This window comes from Rhinoraja longicauda, chromosome 9, assembly GCF_053455715.1.
Source record: "Rhinoraja longicauda isolate Sanriku21f chromosome 9, sRhiLon1.1, whole genome shotgun sequence".
Taxonomy (NCBI): Eukaryota; Metazoa; Chordata; class Chondrichthyes; order Rajiformes; family Arhynchobatidae; genus Rhinoraja; species Rhinoraja longicauda.
The window spans coordinates 56,917,008-56,936,687 of NC_135961.1; the positions used below are offsets into that span (position 1 = coordinate 56,917,008).

General features: G+C 48.0%; 1 protein-coding gene across 16 annotated transcripts in view; it reads right to left on the bottom strand.

The window, feature by feature from the left end:
* Positions 1 to 1,757: 1,757 nt before the first annotated feature.
* The window catches only part of LOC144596779 (nesprin-1-like), a 468,061-nt gene continuing 450,138 nt past the window's right edge, over positions 1,758 to 19,680 (bottom strand). For 14 of the 16 annotated variants that reach the window (XM_078405564.1, XM_078405576.1, XM_078405565.1 and 11 more), the window contains 3 exons: positions 18,953 to 19,045; positions 14,918 to 14,976; positions 1,758 to 2,883 (listed from right to left, as the gene is read on the bottom strand). In XM_078405564.1, the coding sequence (XP_078261690.1) occupies positions 2,640 to 2,883; positions 14,918 to 14,976; positions 18,953 to 19,045 (396 nt within the window). In that variant the 3' untranslated portion in view covers positions 1,758 to 2,639. The remainder of the gene's footprint in view (positions 2,884 to 14,917; positions 14,977 to 18,952; positions 19,046 to 19,680) is intronic. The other 2 variants (XM_078405573.1, XM_078405574.1) reach the window with 2 other exon arrangements.

A 19,680-nucleotide genomic window follows, 5' to 3' on the forward strand; every position in this document is an offset into this window, starting at 1 on the left:
ATTCCTCGCTAGTTAAAATTCCCCACTGTTGATTTTAGGGGGGGGTTTCACAGAGGTGCCGGAGCGGTGCTCCGGTGAGTTCCGGCAGCACTGCACCCCTGGGTATAACTGACAGACACAGCAACTGCTTGAGCCTAAAATTTCACCCAGCCAGCTTTCTGTGCCGTTAGCAGTAGAGCAAGGCAATTATTCCCAGAGCGGGTTTGTGTGTGTGTGTGTGAGGGGGGACAGGGGAGCGGTGGGAAATCAAGGGAACGTTGCACGTACTTGTGCTTCTGCAAAGGAAACGGAGTCAGGAGGAGCACATTAAATGACATGTATGACTGTTAAGGGTAAAGGACATTCTCCTGTTCATGCTTCACAACTTATGATTCATGCTACCTTTACTAGTGAAATGCTTGAACTACCTATTGCCATGCACTACCTAGTAACTAATAATGGCCCTTTCTCCTTCAATCACCAAAGGGTCTGCACTTTGTAGCACCAAGAAAGTGTTTTGTAACAGACTTTTTTCTTTCTAAATATGTTATTCCAGCTGACGCTGTAATTTTTGTGTGATTTTAATTTAGGAAATCCTATGCATGTAGAATGATTTTATTTGCATATTGAATGGGTGAAATAAAAACAGTGACTTAAAGATGGTTGTTACCATGCTTTGCTTGGAATTTGGGGATATGAGAGCAGGGCTACACTGCACTGCAAAAGGGCGTGACTGCATGACTGGAGGCTTGGAACTGGCTCAGCTCAAGGAGTGGCTGAAAGGGTGGTGGACAGAGCACAGTGGTGTGTATCAGAGTTGTGTTGACAACCCAATGTCACAATCTTTGAAGGTGACAGAATAAATCAATGAGCATTGGCCTATAATAAGTACAGATAAAAGCAAAGATATTTATAAATCAATGCTTCTATCAATTCAAGTTGATACTGTAAGAATTTAATTGTCCCATTTTTGATACACATGGCACTCTTGAACTCTGGAAAAAGGGTGGAGCAGATTGCGTGGTGCTAGGGCTTTATGGGGAGAGGCTGAGATTGTTCTTGGAGAAGATTTAAACGTTCAAAATGGTATCGTGTTTCAATGGAGATAGTGCCAACTGGGTTAGGCATGAGAGGCTAATGTAATTGGCTGACAAACCTAACTGATGTGAACAACTTCATGCAGGATTACTGCGATCTGCACAGGGTCGTGGAAGCAGATTTACAGTAACTTTCACCAGGGTTCTGGGCCTGTGTTTGCAGAGGAAGCATTTCAAGGGCTCTGGATCGATAATAGAAGCAAACTTGACTGAGCTCTCTCTCAAAGGCGAACAAGACAAACTATGGGCATGGCGAACTGTATGGCTGCATGTATTTTCATGAGAGCTATACAATAGGGGAGAAATGCCATTCCTAGATTGGTGGCAATACTGAGTGGGAGAGCATTTTCTTTTACACACAAGGGCTGGTACGTACATGGAAAAAGCTGCCAGGAGAGGCAGTTGAGGTAGATCCTGTCGCAACGTTTAAAAACCATTTGGACAAGTACGCGGATAGGATAGGTTTGGCGGGATATGGGCCAAAGGCAGGCTGGTGGGACCACCTGGGGCATATTGGTCGGCATGGGCAAGTTTCCATGCATATATGACTATAACTCGACGACTCCATGCCCATGACAGCACAAGGCAGACCCCCCCCCCCGCCCGTAATGAAGACGCACACCAAGGTTGGACAGAAGCACAGCAGTAACAACACGAGCACACTTGTGAAAGAAGTAGGTCTTTAATTAGCAACCCAGTTTTCCACTGTACACCAAAAGAACCAGCTTTCATATTATTACTCCTCAAGGTAGGCAAGGCTGCCTTTCGTATAGAAAAATGCACTGCAGATTTACCACCAGCTGAGCATGCCACTATCAGACATTAACAGCAGTTTAAAAGGTGTGACACTACTCAAGGGGGTTCTTGCAGAGGTAAGTCAGCTCGATTCATGCCGGGATTGCTTCAAATGTGCGTCACGCCAGCTGCGAGGCCGAGAGATGGGGTATTCATGGCTAGATTTATATTTATAATGTTATGTACACATCCATGCCCCAACAAAAACTAGTAGGAGGATTCAGTCTGTGGAAGCTTTGGAGAGAAATCACAAGCAGCACACAGGTAAATCATTCAGCGTGGGTTATAACACGGAAGATAATAGCTTTAGCAAACTGTACATAAATAATGTCTTTGATTTTAGTTTACATCCAATTGTTGTCAGAAGTAGTTTTAGTTGTGCCTCTACTTTGCTCAGTCCCTGCCAGAGTCATAACATTTGCATTGACATTTAAAGGGTTAATCTTAACAGCTCTTTTCATATGTGCTCATTCCTAAAGCAAATGGTTTTCTTTTAAAAAGAACATGGAAAAGCTATGTAACGTTTATCTTACACCTCGTACTGAATCTGGGGACAGGCGACTGGATTTGGATATCTTGTGTCCTGCCCGATGCTGGATGGCAGCCATCTTCCCCCAGAGAGGTTTCGAAGGGCTACTGGCCCGGGTCAATGCACATCTCCCCTTTCCCTCCCCGACCCCCTCCTCTTTGGGGTGGGAGGGGGAGGGGGGTGTAGGGGGGGGGAGGTCCCCGTCTCCATGATTCCACCCTCGCACATCCTCCGAGGAATCATATGGGAGGAGGGCCGTTGGTGTACCTCAGCATGGGGTGGAAGGAGCGGGCAAAGTTGTTGGACATGGTGCAGCTGTAATCTTCCTCGTTCATGGGCACCAGGCAGGCCAGCGCCACCAACAGCAGCAACAGGAGCTGGAGGGGCAAGGCCGCTCTGAGCACTCGTAGTAGGAAGGAAGGACTCTTCTGGGCTCTCTGCTCCTTAGAACGGAAATAACCTCCTTGGCTTCCTGTGCTGGACCTGTATTAAGAACACACCAAAATAAGGCAGCCAGGTCAGACGTTAGTTGGCGAAACGAGGCCCTTCAGACATTTCCAGCTGCCAATTTGTCTCCGTCGGACTACTAACCTTCAAAGAAGGAACCTTGTGGGCTCCGGTGCTTCTCACTGAAAACCAGGCCCAGGTTACAATCTACACGCCAACGGCCAACACACACACCTTGGTCCCCTGGATCACCTCGGTGTGGAGCCCTGTGTAAACGTCAAACCCACTGCTGCTCCGAGCTGAAGGTGCAGCTTCGAGAGTTCAGGGTTTGTGATCCTAAAGTGCAGGGTAGCACAGTGGTAGAGCTGCTGCTTCACAGCACCAGAGACCCGGGTGTGACCTCAGGCACTGGCTGTGCAGAGTTTGCACGCTCTCCCTGTGGGGTTTCTCTGGGGTTCTCCCATATTCCAAAGACGTGTAGGTTTGTTAGCTTCTGTAAATTGTCCCTAGTGTGTAGGATGCAAAACTGGGCATATAACTAGTGTATGGGTGGCGTGGGCCAAATGGCCTGTTTCCACACTATCTCTAAACTAAACACCAAATGTTAAATAACATCAAACCTGGAGGCTGACAGTCTGAGCATTAATCTGTCAATTGCTCAAAGATCAAGAGTGATCAAACACAATTATAGGTTTTCTCATTTTCTTTGAACAATTTTTATGAGTGAAAAAGAATGTGGGAGATAGTTTGGACAGGTTCCCACCCTCACAGTAGTACATGGCACTACAAATTCTCTGCTGTACAATATTTGCTGGGGAGATGCTGCTCCTTGGAGGTTTCTTGCAGCTTAGGGAGAGCGTATTATGAACCCTCCAACAATATACCCAGCTCCCACAACCCTTGGGGTACACAATCTGCCCCATTCCCTGTCATGTTCCTGGTAATCCCCATTGAGTTTCCTCCTTGTCTGATTGTAAACAGCAGTTGTCTCTCTCCCTCTCCACGTTACTGAAGAGGGGATTTAGTTTATGTCAGCAGAAAGACAATACATGATTACAACCAAGCCATTTACAGTGTTTAGAAGAAATGTTGCTGTCGGAGCAGAGATAAAAAAAATGTGGCGCAATTGCAATATGTGATTGTAGATCTGCTTCTGTGGCTAGCACGCAAATAGTCGACTGGGTTGGCCGTCATCTGGGAAGTAAGAGCTTTACACCACGGCCGCCTTCAATGGGCACCGTGGTGGTTGCTGACTAGGCTTTGGTTGTATCTTAAAGAGGACAAGTGGCTTTAAAAAAGAAAATACTTACCTCGTCCAAGTGGTGTCCTGAAGTTGATTTTGAATGTCCCAGGAAGTCAAAGTTGAATTTTCCCTAGAGGACTACATTTCTTTTGTGTGTCTTCCCCAGTGCACAGTAACTGAGGGCTGGGTGGTCAAGATTTCCAGCCATCGACCAGCCTCGCCATCTGATGTTTAACTCTAACCGCGACCACAATCCACAGTCCTAAGAAGCAACTAAGAGATGGCTTCATAACTGGAGCAAGTATTGACCAATTCAAGATAAGGGGCTAACAGTGAGCCTAATGGCACCATGTCGATCTTTTACAGTCATAACAACATCGGAATCACTAGATGCCTTTCAGCTCCCTGCAGGCAAGAACTAGGCTCACAGCGACCGACTGTGTGACTTTAACAGTCTGGAATCCGAGCTGTCTTTCCTTGTTTATTAAACAGCCAGCTGCATTAGGCTGACACCACAACATAAAAACGTCCAGTCAAATGCATTCATCCAGATTGTAATAACTTTTTCAGGAAATTCTTGGGGGATGAAACAACCAAATTGCTCTCCCAACCATTACACGTGAGAGTGGGCAGACACAAAGCTAACCAAAGGTAACCCACATACATGTAGGTTCTGATCCACTATCAACCTCATTGGAGACATTCGGACGCTCTTTAATTGGACTTTACTGGCTTTATCTTGGACAAAACGTTATTGGCATTATTCCCTTTATCAGGTATCTGTACACCATGGATTGCTCGATTGTAATCATGGATTGCCTTTACGCTGACTGATTAGCACGCAACAAAAGCTCTTCACTGTACACGTGACAATAAACTAAACTCAACCTCCTTGCTTGCTCTTGTATTATGCTCCTGTCCAATTGCACAGTGGGTTACAAAAGAAAGCCAGGCCCAGATGTGTTCATGACATTAAGCTGTAAGGTTTGAAAGTTATCAGGTGTTCCAGCGCAGTATAAAATCGTCCACAGACTTCAGAGATATAGTGCGGAAAGAGGCCTTACGCCCGCGCCGACCACCTGTACGCTAGTTCCATCCTACACACCAGGGACAATTTACAGAGGCCAATTAACCTACAAACCTGCACGTCTTTGGAGTGCGAGAGGAAACCGGAGCTCCCAGTGAAAACCCACGCGGTCACGGAGAGAACGTACAAAAAGTAACCTTAGCCAGGATCGAAACCGGGCCTCTTGCGCTGAAAGGCAGCAGCTCCGCCGTGCTACCCTAGGTTTCCTTGCTTGCGCTTATATTATGCCCATGTCCAATGGTACAGTGGGCTACAAACAGAAGGCAGGTGCTCATGACATTAAGCTGCGAGCTTTGATAGCTGTCAGCACACCATAAAACCGTGCAGACAGACCTAAACCATCTGCCCCTGCTGCGAGCAGGAAGGGGGTATTTGGACCCTCAGGCACTTCTGAAGCTGTACTTGGGGCATGAGAAATTACAAGCAAGGTCACACATAGTCTCTAACCCCATAGTCTCTTCTCTGAATCGCAGTTAGTTAACAACCTGTCGGCTTATCATCGGTAACTATAGGAGGTGAAGCATGAATTCACAAGTCTCGACATAACAGAGGCCTCCAGCTTCCATGCACTGTCAATACAACCCTGTGACCATCTTCAAATAAAAATATAAGCCACCAACAAAATGCAGTGCTATTAGTCTCCCCCACATTATAATACGGTATTTGCTTTGGCAGTGGAGCATTACAGACAACAGAAAATGCCTGAAGAACATTTGGGATATTTATCACAAGAATAAAGTTGGATAGTCCAAAACTGACACAACCTGCACCTGCATCAGATGGACTCATAGAGGCTCAGCTCTCTACCGGGTACAGTTCAAAGCCATGAGCAGCAGCTTTGACATCAGTACATGATGTTGATTAAATAAGTTAATTTGTGTAAACATCTTCCATTATCGTTTCACATCACCTCATTTAAAATAAACTATTTTAACCAGGATCTGGTGATGCCACTATCGGCCATTCCACAGAATAGTGATGAGACCCAGCCAGTTACCACTTCTAGAATGCTAGGGCCAGTGGAGAAAGAAAGGGGGAGAAAGGTTGAGGGGGAGAGTGAGAGAGAGAAAGAGAGGTGTTGAGGAGGAGAGAAGGGTTGAGGGGGAAGGAGAAGGGGAGGGGGGAAAGAGGTGGAGAGGGAGAGGGCAGAGATGGAGAAGGGGGAGAGTGATATGGAGAGAGTGGGGAGAAAGAAAGATGGGGAGGGGAGAAGAGAGGGGTGGGGTCGTGGGGGGGGAGAGAAGGGTTGGGGAAAAGTGAAGGGCTGGTGGGGGAAGAGAGCGGGGTCGGAGGGGGAGAGAGAGAGAGAGAGAGGGACCAGTGGGCGGAGATAGGGAGGGGCCGGTGGGGTGGAGAGAGAGTCGGTGGGGGTGGGGGGGGAAGAGTCGTGGGGGGGGGTGGAGAGAGTCAGTGGGGGGGGGGTGGGAAGAAAGTCGGTGGGGGGGGGGTGGGAAGAGAGTCGGTGGGGGGGGTGGAGTCAGAGGGGGGGTGGGAAGAGAGTCGTGGGGGGGGAAGAGTCGGTGGGTGTGGGGATGGTGAGAGAGAGGGGGGGCTGTGGGGCGCAGATTCTGCAAAGACGTCACAGCAGAAACGATAGATCGCAAGCAGGTGGAACTCACGTGTCTGCACCTTTAGTTTTAAAACACGGCCTTCAAATCCATTTCACAGCTTGGGAGAGAAGCAACTGGACATTTCAATGTCTGTCTCAGCTCACTGCCGGTCACTGGCTGACAAGCAATGGAAAGTTTGGACCAGGGAAAAACAATGTTCTGGGTGAGGAGGACTTGCCAAGAGCTGGTGTAGATCAGCCCAGCGCAGAATGAACCAAGGTTGGACAAGTTTGCAGGAAGGTGGTAAACAACGGCACGGTGGTGCAGCGGTAGAGTTGCTGCCTCACAGCGCCAGAGGCCCGGGTTTGATCCTGACTACGGGTGCTGTCTGTACGGAGGTTGTACGTTCCCCTTGTGACCGCGTGTTTTTCCTCCGGTTTGCTCCCACATTCCAAAGACGTGCAGGTTAATTGGCTTCTGTAGGTTGTCCCTAATTTGTAGGATGGTGCTAGTGTACGGGTTGATCACTGGTCGGGGCAGACTCGGTGGGCCGAAGGGCCTGTTTCCACTTTGTATCTCTATAACTAAAAAGTAAAACTAAGATGCCATTTCGCATCAGCGGGGAAGGGATGAAGAGTTGAATAGAATGACCATATCATTCGCTGCTTACATCAGGAACAGTTGTGTGTAACCCAGCCCTGAAACCTTTGCTGCCTCTAATCACATCTCAGTTCATGACCATGGCTCCATTAACCTGCCTTAACTACACTCTGATACACTGTCACTATGTCCATTTTAATTTTCCGTCCTTTTCTAAAGGCGATTGTACAACTGATACTGAAGCCCGCCACAATCCATATTTATTAACTGAGGTACCAATCATTTAGTTCAGTTTAGTTTAAAGATACAGCGTGGAAATAGACGCTCTTCGCTCCCCCTGGGAGTCCGTGCCAACCAGCAATCACCCGTACACTATCCTACACACTATCCCAGGGAAGATTTACAGAAGCCAACTAACCTACAACCCCACGCATCTTTGGGATGTGGGAGGAAACCGGAGCACCCGGAGAAACCCCACGGGGTCATAGGGAGAAACTCCTCACAGATAGCACCTTTAGTCAGGGTCGAGCCCGAGTCACTGGCACTGTGAGGTAGCAATGCCACTGCCACACTGCCCAATGCAATTGTCTCTGGCTCAGTTGGAGCCACAGGTTACGAAAGCACAGATAGTGTGTGCTTACACAATGCAGAAAGCTGCACGTAAACGTGTGTGTAGGAAGGTTTAATACATGTTTGCCCAAGACTGGGTTGCTACTGGAATGAGTAATCTCTCCTTTACGAAGAGCAGTAGGCCAAGCCGAGGGTGACTAAGACTGCATCAGCTCTCCAGGATTTAACTTACAGATGTAGCTTCTCTCCCACTCATTCCTAACGCCCATTATAGTAGCTGAAGTCATGGGACATTAAACAGCATCACAGTGTTCCTGTACTGAAGTTCTATTATACATTACCTCAGATGTCTAAGAACGCCAATAATGGGAGTTAATGAAATGCAACAAACACAACAGGAACAAGCAGTACCTCATTTCTCACTAACAGGTTGTTTTATTAAAGTTAAACAGGTTAACCAGAAGACAGCTTCAGCACAGGTAGAGAACGCCTGTGATATAATGAGGCAGGACCTGTGTCATCGTTAAATGAAGCTCAGATTTATGACTAGGTGCACCTGTGATAAAGGTGACTGAACGACGAGGGTCGAGGGTCGAGGCAAATATTAACCACTCTGCACAAACATGCTGTCTTAAAGACTGTCCCCAACTCCGAACTGATTCACTACAAACATCCGTCCAGGGTTCATAACTTCTCACAGCAGAATGAGGCCATTCAGCCCATCGAGTCTACTCAGCCATTCAATCGTGGCAGATCTATCTCCTTCCCAACCCCATTCTCCCCATAACCCGACACCCTTTACGAATCACGAATCTGTCAACCCATGCCTTAAAAATATCCACTGACTAGGCCTCCACAGCCGTCTGTGGCAATGAATTCCACAGATTCACCACCCTCTGCCTAAAGAAATTTCTCCTCAACTATTTTCTGAAGGTACGTCCTTTTATTCTGAGTTTTGAGTTGAGTTTAGCTTAGTTTAGAGATACAATGCGGAAACAGGCCCTGGAACCAAGGGTGCCGGGAAAAAAAAAGATTTGTGGTGGACCTGTACATCTCAAAGAGGTCCCTCTCAGCTTTCACCACCCGAAGGTGAACAAACTCCACCTACACTGTCGCCCATTACTGAAATGCTACATTGTGGTCAGTCTCTACACCCACTCTAGTTTGATCACATCCTTCTTACAGCGTGCGGAGACCGGGACAAAAATCATCACCTCTCAGCTTTCAGATTAAATTATATCTGCCATTCCTCTGCCCATTTTAGCAACTCATCAATATCATCCTGCCATCTAAAGACTACTCTCACTAACAATTTACATGTCAATTGCAAACCTACTAATTGTACCTAATTTTGCATACGAAACTTTAATTGGACAAACAGCCTGGTCCCAGCACTGATCCTTGCGTTACACCAGAGGTCACAGGCTTCCAATTACAGAAACAATCCTCCACCATCACCCTCTGCTTCCCATTACTAAAGCAATTTTGTGTCCAATCTGCCAACTTGCCCTGAATCTCATGTGCTCTCGCCTTTCAGCCCAGTCTCCCACGCGGGATGTTATCAAAGGCCTTACTTATGTCTACGACAGATGATGTCCACTGCACTACTGTTGTACACATTATTACCTCTTCAGAAAATGCAATCTAGTCAGATTCAAATTTCAACACGCATTCCCACGAGAATCGGGAACAGTCCAAGAACGTCACCATTGGTCTGAGAATGTTACGTGATTGTAACCATTGAGTGATCCAACTTCGTTTTACTCTATGGTACATGCCAGAGGATTAGACAAGAACAAGATGGCTACTAAAAGCATTTCTTGTGTAAAGGCAACACTTAAGGCTAATGCTATTCTGAGAACACTGGGCAAAGTTGTAGACAATTCAGCTCCTTTGTATTTACACCAAAGCCGTTTGAAAATACCTAATCGTCTGAACTGTTATTGTGCAACTTTTCTGCATACTGCATACTTTAGACATACAGTGAGGAAACAGGCTCCTTGGCCCACTGAGTCCACACCGACCAACGATCGCTAGCACTATCCTAGACACTAGGGATAACTTGTACAATTTTAACGGCCATGTAACCTACAAACTTCTACGTCTTTGGAGTGTGGGAGGAAACCGGAGCACCCGGAAAAACCCACGTGGCCATGGGGTACAACGTTCAATCTCCGTACAGGCAGCACCCGTGGTCAGGATCAAACCCGGGTCTCTGACAATGTAAGGCAGCAACTCTACCACTGCACCACTTGCTGTGCTTTCAAGATGGGACTAGACAGGATCTTAACAGCTTAATTGTAAGAGAGGTGAGTGTCTTCATGGGCGACACCGGCCCTTGTGGTGGAGAATTTGCCAGACCATCGGATTCCTTGACCATCGGATTCCTTGTTCGCTGCCGTGTGGGGTGAAAGTAGAGGGGGCAATTGGCGATGGGGAGTTTAAATCGTGCTTGAAGTCAGAGGGGCTTGGGGCAGTCATCTTGGACCAACTGGGCATTTTGTGGCTGTCAGCTTTGGACATTCAAATGATGGAGCACACTAGAGCTCTGGGAGTGGAGGAGGCCCAGGTCAGAAGCTCGGTGTGGGAGTGGAGGAGGCCCAGGACAGAAGCTCGGTGTGGGAGTGGAGGAGGCCCATGACAGAAGCTCGGTGTGGGAGTGGAGGAGGCCCAGGACAGAAGCTCGGTGTGGGAGTGGAGGAGGCCCAGGACAGAAGCTCGGTGTGACAGTGGAGGAGGCCCAGGTCAGAAGCTCGGTGTGGGAGTGGAGGAGGTCCAGGACAGAAGCTCGGTGTGACAGTGGAGGAGGCCCAGGTCAGAAGCTCGGTGTGGGAGTGGAGGAGGCCCAGGTCAGAAGCTCGGTGTGGGAGTGGAGGAGGCCCAGGTCAGAAGCTCGGTGTGGGAGTGGAGGAGGCCCAGGACAGAAGCTTGGTGTGGGAGTGGAGGAAGCCCAGGACAGAAGCTCGGTGTGGGAGTGGAGGAAGCCCAGGACAGAAGCTCGGTGTGGGAGTGGAGGAGGCCCAGGACAGAAGCTCGGTGTGGGAGTGGAGGAGGCCCATGACAGAAGCTCGGTGTGACAGTGGAGGAGGCCCAGGTCAGAAGCTCGGTGTGGGAGTGGAGGAGGCCCAGGACAGAAGCTTGGTGTGGGAGTGGGCGTGAAAATGGTTTTGCAACCGGGTGGACCAAGCGCAACCATTTCTCCTTGTTGCTAACCATGTTAACTCCCCTTCCCATTCCCATACTGACCTTTCTATCCTGGGGTTCTTCCACTGCCGAAGTGAGGCCACATGCAAACTGTGCCACAGTGCCTCGTAGTCCACTTGGGTAACTTACAACCCAACGGTATGAACATTGGATTTGCCAGTTTTATGTAACTACCCCACAACAGCCCCCCCCACCATTCCCTTTCTCCCCCAAGTACACCACCCCCCCCTTCCCTTTCTCTCTCCTCCCCTTCCTCTCTTCCCCACCCTGAAACCTGGCTGCCCTTGCAGCTGTTCCCCCCCACGCCCCCCCCCCCCTCCCCATTCACTTGTCGCATTTAGAGTGGATACACAACTTGCAATGTTTTTTTTAGATTTAGATTTAGATTCTACAGCGCAGAAACAGGCCCTTTCGGCCCACCGAGTCCGTGCCACCCAGTGACCCCCGCACATTAACACTATCCTACACACACCAGGGACAATTTTTACATTTACCCAGTCAATTAACCCACATACCTGCACGTCTTTGGAGTGTGGGAGGAAACCGAAGATCTCGGAGAAAACCCACGCAGGTCACGGGGAGAACGTACAAACTCCATACAGACGGCGCCCGTAGTCAGGATCGAACCTGAGTCTCCGGCGCTGCATTCGCTGTAAGGCAGCAACTCTACCGCTGCGCCACCGTGCCTATCCCCGAGCTTAACAATTCACAACTCTTTAAGCTCTCGGGGTTACACCTGTCTCAAAATCTCCGATCTTTGTCCAGCAATCTGCCTATCGTAAAGCCACGCGGTCACGGGGAAGTGCGTGCAAACTCCATTGAGACAGCACCCACAGTCGGGATGGAACCCGGGTCTCTGGCGCTGTAAGACAGCGTCTCTACCGCTGTGCCACAGTGCCACCCGAAATGTTTGCATCCCCTGCTCACCCACCAGTCTTTTCTTTGACCTGTTTGTGAAGATATTCCATTAACATGAAGCAAATGCAAGTTGTTATGGTCTCTAACTATTCACAATTGTCGGTGCTGAACATAACACCAAGATAAACTAACCTCATCGACCCACACATGATCCATCTCCCTCCTTTCACTGCATGTCCATGTCCCTATCTAAAAGCCTCTTAAACGGCACCATCATGCCTGCCCCACTACCAGCCCAGGCACCCACCACCCTCTGTGTAAATAATCTCCCCTTTAAAATTTACCCCCCTCACCTTAAAGCTAATGCCCTCTAACTAGTCTTTGACGTTTCCACCCTGGGTTCTGAAGGTTCAGACTGCCTACCCTATCCATTTCTCGCATAATTTTACACACTTCTATCAGGTCTCCCCTCAACCACTGGCATTCTGGAGAGAACAATCCAAGTTTGCCCAACCTCTCCTTGTAACTAATACCTTCAACACCAGGACATTTCATAAAAATAATATTTTGTTTGGCTTGTTTCATAAAACCAACAGTTCGACCGGTTTGACCACACACCCCCGGGAGATGTGATGAGGCATCTAAATCAACAATATGCCTGGAGACCTGGATCGGGCCAGGTTTGACTGGTTAGACCTTGATCCTAGTCGAACCAAGCATTGCGGGTTCGCTTGGACAGGTGGAAGTAACATGGGGGGTTGAATCTTACTCTGTTGAAGGGTAAGGTCGGTTTAGAGGAGATACGCACACACCGGGGACCCACTGGGGCAGCTGGTGATCCTGCTGCCTCCCAGCCCCAGGTTCGATCCTGACCTCAGATGCTGCCTGTGCGGTGTTCGCACGTTCTCCCTGTGACCGCGTGGGTTTCCTCCCACATTCGAAAGAGGTGCAGGTTTGTAGGTCAATTGGCCTCTGTTAGCTGTCCCCGGTAGTGCAGGGAGGGGATGGGAAAGTGAGGTAGCAAAGAACTAGTGTGAACGGGTGGCCGATGATCGGCGTGGACTCGGCGTCTCCACGCTGTATTTCTAAACCCACGAATCGGTAGGTCGGCCGTATCCAATTCCCCGTTAAGCGGAGGTGGCTGAACGCGAGGGTCATTTCCTTTCGGCCTGGGAAATCGCACTACTCCAGAGAGCCTGCCGACTTCTCCAGTCCCCTTCGACCCAAAGATAGGCACAACGTGCTGGAGTGACTCAGCAGGTCAGGCAGCATCTCTTGGCAGAAAGGATGGGTGACATTTTGGGTCTTAACCCGCACCTCGAACCCCGGCAGAAGACCTCTGGCCTGCTAGACCGCAGTTCCCAGCTCCAGTTCGCACCAATCTGCAGCGCATTCCGACTGAGGGGACCGCAGGTCGAGAAATTAGTCCAAAAAAAGGCATCTTATCCACTTAGGTCAGAGAGAGGAATTTGCTGCTCCCAGCCAATACAGTGCTTTTCCCCTCCCCAATGTTTGGACATACCACTCCTTCTCCAGAGAAACTCATGCTGCCGAACTTCATGAAACAATGCTCACTTAATGCTCCTTGCAGTCTGTGCATGGCTGTGGTCGAACCACGCATTGTGAGATCAAACACAAAGCACGCTGATCAGAGAACAAATGCTCAAGCCATAATGTTCAAGATCAAATATTTATAAAACACAGGCATACTGACCACAAACTGTCAGGCCAGCACGCTTGATTTATTCCTCTATTCAACGAAAACTGATTTATACCGGCGCTTGTCAATGTAACAAATTAAATATTGTACACAGACAAGAAACATAACAATAAACTAGGCAGTAGCACACTGACCTTTCTGTATTGCCACAGCTAGAATTAGCTTTCAAATGCAAGTTGCTCAGCAAGTTTCAAGCACTGTTAAGTTTCTAGAGCCAGCTGCTAGTAAGACTGGTGTTAAAGAATGCATTGGAACGCTGCCATTAGAAGCATATAGGACTGGTACAAAGGTTAGTCAGTCGCACAGCTCCTCGGCTGCACTGAAGTTACATACTTTACCTCCAAGTACTGTTAGGGCTCAGGTGCATTAGTGGGTTTTTTTTGTATTAGAAGCCAGTTGAGAAGGCTGGACCGGGTTGGGAGGGGGGGGGGGAGATTGAGACACGTGGAGGAATAGACAGAAGGGTCGGACACACAAGGCAAAATGAGACACATTCAGAGATGAGCGAGATGCCAGAAGCAGGATGAAGCTGCAATTCTGCCCTCTGGTGGCCAGGTTAAAAGCACTGCAGGCAGGATGGACAGAAGCAAAGAGAGCAGTGGTTTTCCTGTTAATCTGCGGTGAAAGCGATCTCGAAGCAGAAGGAAGTGTCTGAAGAGTATATATAATACGGTGTTACTGCAAAACCCATTAACTCCATTTATTTAAAGTCTAGGATCAAAGATGATGATGGAAGCTTTTTTTTTTTAAAAAGACTGGAGGGCTCTACAGAAGGGTGTTCCATTGATCGGGCATTCTCCAAACATGACTCGATGGAATGGGATTAAAGGCATACTTTACATTTGGAACTGGGATATTACACTAGCTGATATTCTAGGATAATATAACGTGCACAGCTCATTTTTGTGCAAGGGAACGTTTTGGAGACCTGCTGGTAAGTGCATATATCTGAATCAATGTGGGAAAATTCTTAGCTGGCATCAATCACTGCTGTGCCTTTCGAGCTGGCTGATTGATTTTGGAAGCCAGTTTAGTAACAATCAGATCCTGCCGATAAATTAGCACAACAATGGGCCTGGACCTGAAGGAATTTTTGCACCGTTGTAAAAGCAGTTTCTGCACGTGCTCCTGCCAATCCTGCCCCCCGAGTGTTCAGCCTGCTGGACGCTTTCTAGAAGTTTCCATCATCCTCTCTGAGCGCTAGAGGTAAACTTGTAGAAACCAGGAGAACAAGGTACCTGATCAATAGGCTGCTGACTGAGGCTCCAGGCTGGGAGAGGCTACAAATGCCTCGTGGCTGTTTGGAATGAACGGAAGGGGTAAAGAAAGAGAATGTTCAGTCCAGGCAAATTAAGACAAAGCTACTGATGATAGAACACAAATAAAAAAAGTGCAGCAAAAAATCAGATGAGGCGACTAATATTCATGATAACAAGGAAACTGGCTCTTCTTGCGGGCTACAGTACGTTGTTCAATGGCTTATCGATTGGTTATTGAGGGGGTGGTGTGGGGAGGTGGAATTTGACAGTGTGCATGCTATAATCTGGGACAGACACAGAGTGCTGGAGTAACTCAGCGGGTCAGGCTGCATCTCTGGAGAAAAGGAATACGTGACGTTTTGGGTCGAGGCCCTTCTTCGGACTGAGAGTCAGGGGAGAGGGAAACGAGAGGTCGGAAAAGGCTCAGTACAAATCAGAGATGACCAAGGAAAGGTGGAACCCACAGTGGTCAATTGGTGGTTGTGGAAGAGTAGTCTGGGGTTTGTTTAGCTCGATCACCCTCACTGGTCCTTGTCCACCAGTCCAGCATAACCCCAGGAGTCAGACAGTGTAGAAACAGGCCCTTCGGCCCAATGTGCCCATGCTGACCAACATGCCCCATCTACACTAGTCCCACCTGCCTAATCTATCCTATCCAATGTATCGGTCCAAATGTCCGTTAAATGGACTTATCGAAACCTATAAGATTATTAAGGGGTTGGACACATTAGAGGCAGGAAACATGCTCCCAATGTTGGGGGAGTCCAGAACAAGGGGTCACAGTTTAAGAATAAGGGGTAGGCCATTTAGAACGCAGATGAGGAAAAACTTTTTCAGTCAGAGAGTTGTGAATCTGTGGAATTCTCTGCCTCAGAAGGCAGTGGAGGCCAATTCTCTGAATGCATTCAAGAGAGAGCTGGATGGAGCTCTTAAGGATAGCGGAGTCAGGGGGTATGGGGAGAAGGCAGGAATGGGGTACTGATTGAGAATGATCAGCCATGATCACATTGAATGGCGATGCTGGCTCGAAGGGCCGAATGGCCTCCTCCTGCACCTATTGTAAAAAAAAATGAAAAAAATAAAAATGCTATGATGGTACCTGCCACAACTACCTCCTCTGGCAAAATGTGTAGAAAGGAGGTGCAGATGCAGGTTTACGTTGAGGATAGACCCAAGATGCTGGAGTAACTCAGCTGGAGTTACCATCTCCTCCTTGGTCCACAGCCTGCATGCAGAACTGCTGGACAGGATTAACATTTAAACTCCTCTTCCATTGCTTTAAGTCGCCGCTTAACAGTACCTTTGATCTTCTGCCCCAATATCTCTTCCTTGGTGCTAATGTTCGTTTTGAGACCCGCGTGAGGACCGAGGGTGTTTCATGGCATTGAAAGAGGTGATATGAAAGCTTGTGGTTGTTTACAAGAGGGAGCCAAATGTCAAAGGTGATGGCTCCACCTCTACCTCCACCTCGTGGCCTTCCATCCAAACTGGAAGGTCAGGCAATGGGTGGCACTGTATGAAGCTGCTAGAGATTAGCGTTTAGAGATACAGTGTGGAAACAGGCCCTTTGGCCCACCGAGAACACACCGACCAATGATCTCCCAATACACTTGTTCCATGTTATCCCACTTTTGCATCCGATATGCTAGGGCCAATTTACAGGAGGTTAACTAATCTACAAACCTTTGGAATGTGGGAGGAAACAGAGCACCTGGAGAAAACGCACGCAATCGTGGGGAGAACGTACAAACTCTGCACTGACAGCACCCGTAGTCAGGATTGAACCCAGGTCTCTGGCGCTTTGAGTCAGCAGTTCTAACAGCTGCACCACAGTGCTGCCCTCACAGTGCCAGAAACCCAGGCTCCACCCTGACCTCAGGTGCTATATGTGCACGTTCTCCCTCGGACTTAATGGGTTTCCTCCGGGTGCTCCGGTTTCCTTCCAAATCCCAAAGACATATGGGTTTGTAGGTTAATTGGCCTCTGTAAAATTGTCCCTAGTGTGTCGGGACTGGAGGAGAAAGTGGGACAACATACAATTAGTGCTGGTGAACAATGGCCAGTGTGGACTCAATAGACAATAGGTGCAGGAGTAGGCCATTCGGCCCTTCGAGCCAGCACCGCCATTTAATGTGATCATGGCTGATCATTCTCAATCAGTACCCCGTTCCTGCCTTCTCCCCATACCCCCCTGACTCTGCTATCCTTAAGAGCTCTATCTAGCTCTCTCTTGAATGTATTCAGAGAATTGGCCTCCACTGCCCTCTGAGGCAGAGAATTCCACAGATTCACAACTCTCTGACTGAAAAAGTTTTTCCTCATCTCTGTTCTAAATGGCCTACCCCTTATTCTTAAACTGTGGCTGTTCTGGACTCCCCCAACATTGGGAACATGTTTCCTGTCTCTAATGTGTCCAACCCCTTAATAATCTTATACGTTTCGATAAGATCCCCTCTCATCCTTCTAAACTCCAGTGTATACAAGCCTAGTCGCTCCAGTCTTTCAACATATGACAGTTCCGCCATTCCGGGAATTAACCTAGTAAACCTACGCTGCACGCCCTCAATAGCAAGAATATCCTTCCTCAAATTTGGAGACCAAAACTGCACACAGTACTCCAGGTGCGGTCTCACTAGGGCCCTGTACAACTGCAGAAGGACCTCTTTGCTCCTATACTCAACTCCTCTTGTTATGAAGGCCAACATTCCATTGGCTTTCTTCACTGCCTGCTGTACCTGCATGCTTCCTTTCAGTGACTGATGCACTAGGACACCCAGATCACGTTGTACGTCCCCCTTTCCTAACTTGACACCATTCAGATAATAATCTGCCTTCCTATTCTTACCACCAAAGTGGATAACCTCACACTTATCCACATTAAACTGCATCTGCCATGTATCCGCCCACTCACACAACCTGTCCAAGTCACCCTGCAACCTCATAGCATCTTCCTCACAGTTCACACTGCCACCCAGCTTTGTATCATCTGCAAATTTGCTAATGGTACTTTTAATCCCTTCATCCAAGTCATTGATGTATATTGTAAATAGCTGCGGTCCCAACACCGAGCCTTGCGGTACCCCACTAGTCACTGCCTGCCATTCTGAAAGGGACCCATTTATCCCCACTCTTTGCTTTCTGTCTGTCAACCAACTTTCTATCCATGTCAGTACCCTACCTCGGTGGGCCGAAGGGCCTGTTTCCCTGCAGTATCTCTACACTTAACTAACTGGGTTAAAGACCCATCTCTATTGATAATCCGGTTTAACTTGTTGATTTTTTTGTTACCTCCAGTCATACATTATAGTGCTAATTAGAAACATAGAAAATAGGTGCAGGAGTAGGCCATTCGGCCCTTTGAGCTAGCACCGCCATTCAATATGATCATGGCTGATCATCCAGAATCAGTAACCCGTTCCTGCTTTCTCCCCATATCCCTTGATTCCGTTTGCCCAACTCTCTCTTGAATACATCAAGAGAGACCATAATTACTAATAACATGATCATGTATTTAGTTTCAAGTGTATGAAGACTATGGGAATGAGGGTTAAATACCGGTCACAATGTTGTGGGGGGATGTGTAAAGGATGCTTATCACTGTCTGTTTTGAAAGCCTGAACGTAATGAAGAGCCAGTATTCCTTCACAAAAGCTACCATTAGCGAATGGAGAAAAATCAATTCAAAGAACTAGGGTTGATTAACAGACAGAAATATCGGAACAAATAATAAATAAACCGCTCAGAACTCAGAAACAAAAATCAAAGGGAACAAACAGTCAAAAAACAAGAACGTAAAATTTACAGTTTTTCTCGATTCCATGCAGGGGAGAGAGAGGGAGGAGCAAATAGGAGGAACATGAAGGGGGTGCTGGGCTGGACTTCTTGATTTTTGGGGGGTTGGGGGCAAGGGGAGGCCGTTTGTATGGTATCATGGCACCGGCTGTCAAATGCAAGGGGCAAGTGCTTGTTCCTGCCCTACCAAGTTGGCTAAAGAGAGTGGTGGAGGAGATTTACCAATCTGGATCGAGCGGAAAGGCTGGCACCAGACACTGGGCTGATGGAGCCGGACGTGTCCAAATCATCCGCCGAAGACCACGACACCAGGTCCTGCAAGGAAGAAGACGTCCTTAAACCAGCTCACCACAAGAGCACCACCAACAACAAGGAGACGGAGAAAAAAAAACAACGGTAAGAATTAGGAATCGCAAGCAACGTTTTGCACTTTAGTGTCCTCGCCAGGCTGAAGGGAATGAATCGCAAATGAAGGCAAAAATAGCAGCAGAAAACCCAGGCTTGTGTGTAATGTACGGCTTGTATGTAATGTATTTCTGCACCCTTCGCCCTACTTGAGTTTAAATTGATTGTATTTATGTATTGTATTATCTTTTTTGTTTTGTTTAGTTTAGGGAGAGTGTGGAAACAAACCCTTCGGCCCACCAAGTCAACACCAGCCAGCGATCCCTGTACCTGAGCACTACACACTAAGAACAATTTATCATCTTTACTGAAGCCAATTAACCTACAAATCTGTACGTTTTTGGAGTGTGGAAGGAAATCTGAACACCCTGGGAAAACCTATGCAGTCACGGGGAGAACGTACAAACTCCGTACAGACAGAACCCATAGTCAGGATCGAACCCGGGTCTCTGGTGCTGCAAGGCAGCCACCCCTAATCTGTTTAGGTAGCATGCAAAGCAAAGCTTTTCACTGTAACTTGGTACATGTGGCACTAGTAGCTCTAA